Source organism: Capsicum annuum, chromosome 1, assembly GCF_002878395.1.
Source record: "Capsicum annuum cultivar UCD-10X-F1 chromosome 1, UCD10Xv1.1, whole genome shotgun sequence".
Classification (NCBI taxonomy): Eukaryota; Viridiplantae; Streptophyta; class Magnoliopsida; order Solanales; family Solanaceae; genus Capsicum; species Capsicum annuum.
The window spans coordinates 193,741,192-193,752,570 of NC_061111.1; the positions used below are offsets into that span (position 1 = coordinate 193,741,192).

General features: G+C 34.3%; 1 protein-coding gene across 1 annotated transcript; it reads right to left on the minus strand.

Moving 5' to 3' along the window:
- Positions 1–372: 372 nt before the first annotated feature.
- On the minus strand, positions 373–4,760 carry LOC107842985 (probable protein phosphatase 2C 40). Its single transcript, XM_016687109.2, has 4 exons — positions 4,497–4,760; positions 1,650–2,831; positions 1,054–1,318; positions 373–669 (listed from the first exon to the last, which is right to left on the minus strand). The coding sequence occupies exons 2-4, from the start codon at positions 2,823–2,825 to the stop codon at positions 542–544; spliced, it is 1,569 nt and encodes a 522-aa protein (XP_016542595.2). The 5' UTR covers positions 2,826–2,831; positions 4,497–4,760; the 3' UTR covers positions 373–541.
- Positions 4,761–11,379: the final 6,619 nt, after the last annotated feature.

The following is an 11,379-nucleotide window of genomic DNA, read 5'->3' on the forward strand; positions in this document are numbered from 1 at the left end:
CTCATATTCCTCTTTCTGAAGAAGAAAAAAGATTCCCTTTCTTGATCAAGACTTTGTGTTAATCTGTTCTTGATCATGACTTTGTGTTAACCTGAAGGTCTTTTAATAGCCGGTCCATTTCCATGAGGTAGTGGTAAGGTTAGTGTACGCTCTACCCTCATCAGACCCACTTGTGCAATTTCACTCTATAGGTTGATTAAGACTGTCGTAATCTTCTGTAATGTCCGTAGTTCTCACTTTTAATTTTCTGTGTTGGGGTGGGGGTGGGGGACACAGAAAGGACAACCAATTTTTTTTTTTTAAATCCCTCCTTTTCATTTATTAATGAAAATGAGAAACACTCGGTGCATGGCTAAATATCAGGAAGAAGTCTTCCACAGAACAAGTTTAAACTAATCCAAAAATAATGACAATCACTGATTTTACAAATAAAATAACCTACTCCCTTTCTTGTATTATTCCCCCACTTTAGGGACAGCCCAAATGGGAAAAATTAAAAGAAAAGGAAAAAGGCATAAAATAATTCTTCTAATTGACAAACTCATCGGTATGTGGATGCTTTTGTGGTGCGTTTGTTCATCCCAAGGATTATTACAATAACTGTTATATCATCATGATATTTCCTTCTCCTACCAGCTGGTATGCTCATCAACTCTTCCATACTGAATCCTGCAAATTCTTGGAAAATTTACTTCATATTTACTTAGTACAAATATCTACAATTTTATATTATACACAATGAATTAGCTCATCAAGAAAATGCAAATGGGAAACAGAGGACCTTATATTCTATTCTTCTGCTGATCTCACTTCAATAATTAGGTAGCTAAAAAAGAATCTTACTCTATGACCAGATCTGTTTTTTTTGTTCTCTAAGATTATATCTGATTTCATTGACTTTATCATCCAACGGGAATGCAATCAAAAGTGCTGACGGACAAAATAGTAGTCTAACAGATTTTTTTATATAATTAAATTAATTCAGAGCTAGAAAAGAAAGTTAAAAGTGGTTGAATGGAGACAAAGAAGTGATGCAGTGCATCGAAATTGTACCTGCACAATCTGCTGCTCGCATCACAAGCTGCTCCACTAAAAATTTGGCTGGATCACCAGAAGGGTGACATAAGATATAAGAATGGACAAGCTTAACAACCTCATCATTGCTGAAGAAGTCGAATAAACCATCACTTCCAAGCACAACAAACTGGTCTGAACTTGAGATTTCGTGTACAGTCATATGAGGCTGTACTGAAACATATGGAGGACTGATCAGATTACGGACTCGAAGTATGCCCATCAAGGCACCATTCATTGTTTTCTGCAAGAAGACAACAAGTTAAAATAGGTAAGCAGAATAAAAATAGAATGTACCAACATAGGCACCCAGGGAGTGCCACAACATGATTGCTATGCCCTATTGAAGAATTGTCTATCGACATATATAATTGGGTACTAAAAAAATCTTTGAATTTGGTATCAATCATAATCAAATATGAATTTTGTTTGAGATAATTCTGCATTCATCTCAATAAGAAAACAAACTAATCTTTACCTGTGTTAACAATGAAGACGGATAAAAACTTCTAGTATTAAGAATAGAAAGGTAAGTTTAAACTGATCAAATAAAGTAAACAAAACAGAAGTTGCACCTTTTTCAGATATCCCACTCCAAGTGCCCGAGTGACCTTTAGCCTTCCCTTGACTTTTCCAGCCACGATTGTTGAGGGATCATCAGGATGATCCTTTAATAGTCGATTTCTTTCAGATTCATCATCAACATTATGGCTACTGGTTAGCTGCACAGCCTGCAATACTTCATCATTGCAAATACTGATGCCATCAGAATGTGTTGCCAACACAGCTCGACTATCACCTACATTTAACACATAAATGTTCTTCCCAAGGAGAAGCACAACCAAAACACAACACCCAATAGATACCAAGTCAGGACGGTCATCCATTTCCTGTTCAACCATATGGAGGAAATCACTCTCAGCTTGAAAAAGAGCTTGTTCCAGGCTCTTAAGTACCTTCTGCTTAAATGAGTCGCATGATTTTTCCACTTTCGAAAAGCAATCAACATAAGACCCCTGATTAACATTTCCTGATGTATCTTTAATCTTAGTGCTAGATTTACCATCTTGAACGGCATCATGGAGAGATCCACAGAAATCCAGATGGTCAGAAAGTTTACCAGAATCCTGTTCCAGTTCCCAATCTATTAAATTGAGGTGATTTCTAATTGTCTCATATAATGTTCCAGCCAGAAAATCAGCTGCATCTCTTCCGTTGAATCCATCATATATTCCACAGAAAAGTGATCCATTCTCTTCTGAACAAACAGCCTGAACTCTGTCTTCACCAGCTGCACCGCCTGCAATTTTAACTTCTGTTGCATTCAGGAAACCTTCACTTCGAGGAGCACTCGTGGACCTCCATGAAAATGAATCGTCATCATGTAGCGCGCTTGGAGAGGATGGACTAACACTCAAGATTGACAAATTGCTTTGCAAAGAGGATGACAATAAATCCAACCTTGAGAAAGATTGGGAAGAGGGTATTCGGCGGAAAGAAGTAGGTGAATCCAATGCTGGAAGTATCTCAGCTCCAAACAAGCCATTGCAAATATTTGTGTTAGCTAGTGTGGCATTGGCACTTAAAGCTGCCCCAGACAGGCAAGAGAAGGAATTGTTGGCTCTTTGAAGTTTAATTCCATGGCAGTTGTCAATACCATCTGATTCCTCACCTGAATCATCTGTGAAGTTATAGCCAAAACTTATTTTGATCTCTTCTCCTGGATCAGTTATTGTTTGTCCGTGCATCATCTGTACCTAAAACAAATCAAAATATCCATAACTCAATGTACTATCTGTTTAGAACTTCCACAGGCCAAGAAAACATGGATTTTTTAATGTGAATAAAATCCTTAAGGAGCTGTGTCATGCCATGGCCATACTTTGGATCAATAACTTTAAAAACCTTACCCAAGTAGTGCAGCTTGGGAAAACCTAGAAGCTAGTTGATGCCAAAATCCTACAGTTTCTTTTAATTTCTCCCTGGAGGGAACTCCACAATGGCAATGGTAGAGTTTACAATAATCATGTAGCGGAAACAAGTGCTATTTTATAGTGTAAGGGAATCGCTAAGGAGCAAGATTCGCTGCTCGTTAGCTAATCCTTGGTTGCTGATGGAAAAGAACATCAATTGTAAATAGCTAGGGGACCCTTTTTTTCCTTTCGTAATTTATGGTCCATTTGTTTCAGACAACATATTTTTTCAGATGAACTACTGATAATAAAATCATAGTACGCCTATTTTATAAGCTACATCTGAGTAATGTCCTCATGGAGATTCCTACTATAATTTCACAGCAAAAGCTAACTGGCGGAAAGGCCGATGTACCACCCTCTGAATGGACCAGAATGTAACAAACCATTCAATTTCACAAACAATAAACCTCAACTTTAAGCAAGTTGTGGTTGGCTATATGAATCCTCCGTTCTTCACTGCCCAATCACTCCATGCAATCTCAGAAATATAGAGTTTCACTAATCAAATTTCCTATTTACCATGCTAACTACAAGAACAACATGGCATCTTTTTTTTTTGTTCTGATAACCATGGTGTCAGGGCCAGCTTGCACGCACCTCGACTAATTCAACTCCCACCAAGTATCAAAATTGGTTATTCTGTTCACCAAGGCTAGAACAGATAGCAAGAAATCACTAGAGTTTTGTCTCAAATGGGAATTGAACCTGAAATGTCATGATGCTCAGCCCACTTCATTGACCACTAGGCCACACCCTTGGGTGCAACATCACGTCAATCTTAAGAAGAAAATTGTTTAATTACTGAGAAAAAAATAGAAGGCAAAGACCAAGAACAATGTAGAACATAACAATAAAAGAAATACTCATAAATTGATGGCTTGTCCATGAATTTTACCCTAGATAGAGTTGAAAGAGAATCCCCATACCTCAATTGTGGGATTTCACTGGGTATGTTATTGTTGTTATAGAGTTGAATGAGAACAACTACAGCCAACCCATGATACTACAATAACTCAATATGGCAAACACTAAATTAGATCACTTCACCTCAATAGCTTTTAGTTTATCATTCTCCAACCCTTATTTTCTACCAAACTATAGTAAAAAGAAAACAAATTTCCCCAAGAAACATAGATAATACTGGCACACAAGGGTGTGACGTTGTGGTCAATGAAGTGGGTTGAGAACTAGTAAAGACAAAAAACAGGTGACATGTATCTCTGTGTATTTAGTCAAGTGCGCTAAAGGGACACACCACGGTTAGTAAAAAAAAAGATAATTTGACAGTCTTCAAAATAAGCCAATGTCAACTGTATATAGCAAATCTGATCTCTTAATTGGGAAATAAAATCCACCAACCAACAAAGCTACCTTAAGCAATTCAAAACACACAAGAATATATTAATTAGTATCAAAGAAAAGAAAAGCTTGAATCCAAGAACTAACCTTTATTGATTTTTCAAAAGGCCCAGAAGCTTAAGATTATGTGCAGTGAAGAGGGAAGCAAAAAAAAGGGCAAAATGGGAAAAGAAAAGTAGATGAGAAGTCTACGATAAATTGGATGGTGAAGAGGAGAGTCGACTAAATATAGAAAAGAATGGTGGGGGTGAGCTGTGGATTTTGTATGGCTGACGTTAATGGAGAAAAGAGGGAGAGAAGAAGGTCAAAATTGAGTCACCGGTAATTTCGTTATACAACACGCTTCTATTTGACTCCAAATTAGTTAGTTAATATGTGCTAGGCCGTTGGGCCGACTTGATCCGACCTGTAATTTAATGAGATTGAGTTTTAGTTTGGTAGAAAGAACAAAAATGATACTTCAAATTAAATTATCCTTGAAAATGATCATGAAATTTAAATTCTACTTTCTAACCATTTTAATTTACTGACTGGTTCTATACCGTTTTTATACAACTTTTCTATAGGTTTTATACAAATCTTATACATAAATATTCTATACGGAAATTATACAGTTTTGATACATAATTTATATAATAACTGTATTTTTTTTTTACACATTTTATACAACAATTATAGAATTTGTATACACTTTCTATATATTGTACGTATACATATTTGATAGAACTATACAATTTCTATAAATATATCTTATATAGATTCATATTCAATTTAATAATTATATCATTTTTATATAATTTAATTATTATTTCTAAAGAATAAAAAAAATAAAATATTTGATCAATTTAAAAATTTATAGTAAAAAAAAATTGAAATATTTTTAAAAGGGTCAAATTGTCCAAGTTGAATATTGTATCAGTATTGTATATAGACTGTATCAGTATCGTAATGGACTGTATATGGACTACGAGGATCAAAATGATCCAAATTGGGAAAGATTAGGAAATGGCCATAAAATGACATTTGTTTAGCCGACTGGACATTATTTGTCCAAATACCAAACTTGGGCTATTATTTTTTAAAAAGGTCATAGAGTGTCCTTTTCCCTTTAGTTTTTGCAGCTCATTTACGAACACAATTTTTTAACCTGTCCCGGATAAGTCTGTGGCTCGTGGGGTTAGAGCAATGTGGGTTGGGCTAGCCCGTGGACCAGCCCGTAAGTTAAATACATGAAACTATTTAGATTGCTTATTAATATTTTTATTTGGTTTGAAGGATATCATGTCAAAAGTTATTTAATTTCGCTATTATGAGTATTTTTTGAGGTGTTCGAGACTTGATTAACAAGTATTAACACTATGTAATATTGTCTGATAATATTTATGTTTATTAACATTCTAAAATTAAATTATAAAATATTATTTTTTAAAAAGTTGGTTGGCCCGTGAGGCCCGCGGCCCATAGAGTAATGATGTAGGCTTGATGGTTTTTGGCCCATCATTTTCATGGGCCAGCCCAGCCTGACCCTTCAAACTCAAAACTCATGTGGGCTAGCTCGGATGGGTTGGGTCAACCCGTATTGACAACTCTAATTAGTAGTAGACTACATGATTTTTTGACTTTTCCTCTCTTTTCTCCCATTTTACTTCAATATACTTAATAATATTGTCCCTTTTTAATAAATATTTTTTGTAAAACCGAGTTCATATAATATTTGTAATCATTTAAAATTTATTGGACATAAATCTATAGTGATTCAGATTACCTTATGTATGGAGTAAAAATGACTTAAGATGATTTGATTCCATTGGGCTAGATTGGGTCGGGTATAACTGGTGACAGCCTGCAAAGGCACCATCTCGAGGATGACATCCACACACCAATACACCAGCTCGGGCAAAGAAGCAAGGGTGAACGAGATCGGTTGGGTCGAATACCGCACACCATCTCGAGAACAACAACTGTGCAACAAGACATTACTCAGGAGAAAGGAAGGTCGCTCGAAGCCAGCTACGGATAAAGATCGCTCGCTATGAGACTACAAAAAAATGAACAATTTGTAGTGATTTATTTGTGGAAGTTTTAAAAAACATCATTAATAATTCATTTTGAGACTTTTGTTTTAACCCTCATAATATAATTTTTTTGTGTCAATTTTATTATGGAGATTAAAAAATTGCCACGATACAATATAAATTATGGCGATTAATGACTCCCACAAATTTACTAAACTTTGTTACTTTTGAAATTATATCTTTTTTGTATTTTTTATTTTATAACATTCAAAGTATATGATATATAATAACTAACATTGATAATTAACTCTCATTATATATAAACAAAAATGCACACCCTTCTCCTTCTTCATTTGAATAGGATTGTAATTCTTTTATCCTCTATTTTTCTTTCCTATTAAGATACTCTCTAAATATATATTTTTTTACTTTGCATGTTCAATTTCACTTGAATTTTTTATTTTATACATTACTATTTTGTATTAGATATTTATGTAAATTGGTGATTTTGGTTGTCACATCGCACAATAATTTAAATTTCATAACTATTAAAGTTAAAACAAATATTATATGATCAATTTTAGCTCAAAAATATTTTATATATTTATTATGTGTTCTTTAAAACAAAAATTAGATGCCAAATCAATAGTAATATTCATTATATTTATTTTGTATGCATTTTAACTTTATGTATGCTCCTATATTAATTAATTTTAAAAGAAAAAATATTTTAATTGATAATTACTAGTAAATTTTCTAAAAAGAAATTATTCTATGCACCAAAATAAAAATTTTCTCATTTTGTATTTGCACCCAAACCTAACCAAAATTCTAATATCTTTCCCTCCTTTAAAAAAATAAAATAATGAAATAAAATATTAGTAAAGATAAAGTTTCTCCCCAAAAATTAAAAGCCAACCTAATAAATCACCCCTTCCTTCCCACGTACAAGTACCAGAATCCCACATCTCCTTTTCCCTAATGCCTCTCCCTTCGTCTCTAACATTCCATGCCATATCTCTTTTTTTTTTTTTTTTTTTTTTTAAATTTCTTTTTATGCCTACACATGGAGGATGAGCATCACCCATCCTTACCTCATATATTGGTACACTTTAATTATTTTTTTAATGTGATTTTTGATAATTAATTTTATCTTTTGCAGGTTTAATAAGGCGGGATGGATGTTAAATAGTTTTCTTAATATAAAGGTAATTTTTTGTCACTTGAATTTGAGGATTCACGCTAGAATTTAAAATTTATATTTTTTCTTTTTATTATTTGATTCGTAGGCATGCTTTGTAAGTTGGTAAACTTAATTCATTGTACTTTTACATATTTTAGGATTTTTTTGAATTCTTACAACATCATGAAATCATTCATACTCGACCATTAATCGAGTTTAGGTATGCTTCAATTTTCTTATTGTTTAGTTAAGTATCATGTAATTTTGATTGATTTAACTACGACAAATTAAAGGATATTTTTAAAAAATAGATTGTGTTCGATATTGGTATAACTTGAAAATAAAGAGAGTCCAATTTATAAATTAGAAGAAGTGAAAAATACTTGAATCAATATACTAAAAAAATGAGCATCATTGTATAATTTTGGAAAACGTAAGCTTAAGGAATGTTTATGTTTAATACTTGTATCAATGTGCTAAAATAATGTGAGCATCGTTATATAATTTTGGAAAACGTAATCTTAAGGAATGTTTATGTTTTCTTTTTAATATCTTTTTAAATATTTATATGTTCTTATTATAATGTTATCAACCAGTTGATATTTGCTATTTTTAGTAGAATCTTACAATTTCCTATAATTTTTTGTGAACATTATACAATTTCTCAATCGCTCTTTAATGTTTGATCACTGTTAAAGTAATTTTCTTTCATCTATAATCTTTTATATATGTATTTGTCAAATATATATGAACTTGTGTTTGAAATGAATGTTGTACTTTTTTTTTATCAAGATGCACATCAATATATGTTTATCTAATCATTTATAAAATTTTCATTGTTTCAGTCAGATGCAGATGTTGAGTTCACTTCACTATAAACAAAAGACTGAGTGACTACAAGTTTACAATTCAAATCACTAAGAAAATGGTTAGATTTTTAATGTTTATTTGTTGTGGAACTATGTAGATTCTTAAGGATTTAAATTATAATATTCAAGTTATTATACACAAGTTTGTATTACTTCAATTTAACATGAATTTAGACTTGTGAAGCTTATTAATATGACTTAATCTGATGAAATTTGATATATATTTAATGTATTATTTAGTAAAATTATTGATTCCTAATATTTTAAAAACTTGAAGTAAATCAAATATCACATCTTTCTTATTTTAAAAAAATGATACTCTGTGGCCGTTGTAAGCCTTCATAAATTAAAGTATGCAAATATTGATTTCATATCATGACAATTATAAATTCACACAAGTCTATTTTTTAAAATATTGAGATCATATTGTGAAGGTTCTAAATCATCACAAATTGATTTTAAAAACCTCCACAAATTCAAAAGTCATATTGTAGAAGTGTAGTGGAAGTTTATTAGAACCGCCATAAATATGCTCGTGACAAGGTTAATTGTGACATTTTTTAAAACCGTCAAGCGTTGTATGGACTAAAACAAGCAATCGCTCAGAACTAAAGAATCTTCGCAGGGATGCATGCTACTATTCTTCTATTCACATTCACTGGCGAGTAGCTCTCTATCAACATACTGAAATGACTAAAAAAGTAATAACTTCGGCAAAGCCACAAAAAAATCAAGTGGGGCCATAAATTGCTATAAATTGACAAAATAAAACCCATAAATGAGACAAATGAAAGGATGTAATGTGAGGATTTCAAAAAGCATCGCCAGCCCTCAATAGAGTCGCGTATGGTACATGCTGAAGAACTGGATGCACTCGAACTGCCTTAAGGCAGGTGGCAATCTCTTATTGGCCATAGGCAACTCTTATATCCTATAAAATAGATACCCCTCCCTTTATCAAGAATCAAATTTGCTAATCCTTACCCTAGAAATAATAAAATATTTAGCTTGATTCTTATGAATTTGTTCTATTTTCTTTAGTTGTTTTACAATCTCTTTGTTGTTATATTCCAGCTCGGCCTCGCTTTACTTGTTTTTACGAGGATTTGCTACTCGACTCGTGTTATAAGATTTGCACTTATTCCTCTGGTCATTCGATTTGTCTAATCTTAATCTTATGTTCTTTATACTTTCTCTCACATTCACTACTAATCCAAAGCTAAGACCGTAATATGTGCTCTTGACTGACAAATAAATTCAACTATACCAATAAGAATGTAAACAATTTGGTGCCCACCGTGGGGCCAAAACAGTGCGTAGGTTCTCAGCTTCGTCCCCACTTGTGGATTCCTTTTGTGTTTTTGCTTTGCAGAAAGAATCGGGGTATGACATGCAAGGGAGGTGCTTTGGAGACGTCACTCCCCAAAAGGACAGTAGACACCTCGATTGGGCCACACCGACCTAGATGGTAATAGGTCCTGAAAGGCAATGGGCCACGCCGAGTAAAGAGTAGGTCGGATGAGGACGCATTGAAGAGGCAGGGAGAGCATAGCTAGGTGAATGTAGAAGCAAGGACAGAAGGTGCAACGGAGTTGTAGAAGCTTTTTGGAACTTTTGTCGCCCTCCTCAAGGCTTTTGCAACCCATATAAAGACCCAAAACAGAGAGTCTCCAAACTCGGGGAGAGTTGGCTCAGTTCACATCCAAGATCTCAAAGAAGAGCAAAACAAGATCATCAAAACAGCCTAAAGCCTCTGCGACTTCCTCTAGCACGACATGAGTTGACATATTCGAGGTGAGGCAAGGAGACGCAGAAATATTTGGGGGCCTTTATTGGTAGGTTTCAAAGGGAAAGGGCATGACTACGGGCAGTCCCCGATGGTTGGGCGACGGTAACCTTCGCAGGTAAACTGAACTCGAAAAGTTTGATCACATTATTTGAGCTAAAAGGATGCCTAATCAAACTTGAAGCCACGTCCAAGAGAGAAACAAGACCTGAGTACTGGATCCAGGAGCAGTCCAACTTGCATTGCAATATAGGTGAGGCCTTATTACCCCCATGGAGGTAAAGTTAGCCCTCTCACATGTAGGTTTAGCCAGGAATGTCTCATTCTTGGATCCCTTACAGTAAGGTTAAACGTGGGAGAAGAAATGAGCTCATAACATAGGGTTGGATGAATTGACATCTTTAAAGGCCATGCTGACTGCTTTGTGAGGTCCCATCTCAACATCGGAAGTGATTGAAATCAGTTTTATGATACAGGTAGGAGCGAAGCGATGGGGTGCACATGATTAAACAGATCCAAATGAGGAATGAGGACCCTCGAACAACCCTTTAGGAAACCCTCATGCTTATGTCATAGCTCTAGTGTCAAGTATTTTCAGCGTAACTTTTCCTTTCAATGTTACGCTGATTGTCTCATGTTAAGTATTATCCTATGTAACCTTTTCTTTTAATCTATTTCTGTTTGTTGCTTGGATTTGAGAGATAGATGAAAGAACAAAAGAATCTATGAAAAGTTATGATTGTATACATTGTTTGTTTGTTGTATTATTGCCTTAGGGCTATTAAAATCATCAAGCTGAACCAATGGTTCACTAGGGGGTCAGCAGGAAATCTCGAGGCTAACACTTCAAAGTCTGCACCAGGGACTAGCAAAGTTTGAACAACCCAATGATAAAATAGACCAGAGGCTGATTTACCCAGGAACGAGTGTCACTATCGGAACCTCCCCCAGGAAGCATTCATGGTAACCACGTAGATTGATCATCCGATCGTGATATAACTCGAGGCCATGTCAAAGCATGCCCAACCAAAGATGTCAATCAAGAGGCATAACTAAAATTAACCCGTATGATTACTTCCATTCACTCCCAGAACACGATATTATAAGTCCATAACAA

Excerpts from the sequence above, each read along its gene's own strand:
- LOC107842985 (XM_016687109.2), bottom strand. The coding sequence starts at position 2,825 with ATGATGCACGGACAAACAATAACTGATCCAGGAGAAGAGATCAAAATA. Across the intron at positions 1,319-1,649 it reads GAGTGGGATATCTGAAAAAG|AAAACAATGAATGGTGCCTT; the intron begins GTGCAACTTCTG and ends GTCTTCTTGCAG. Across the intron at positions 670-1,053 it reads GCGAGCAGCAGATTGTGCAG|GATTCAGTATGGAAGAGTTG; the intron begins GTACAATTTCGA and ends AAGAATTTGCAG.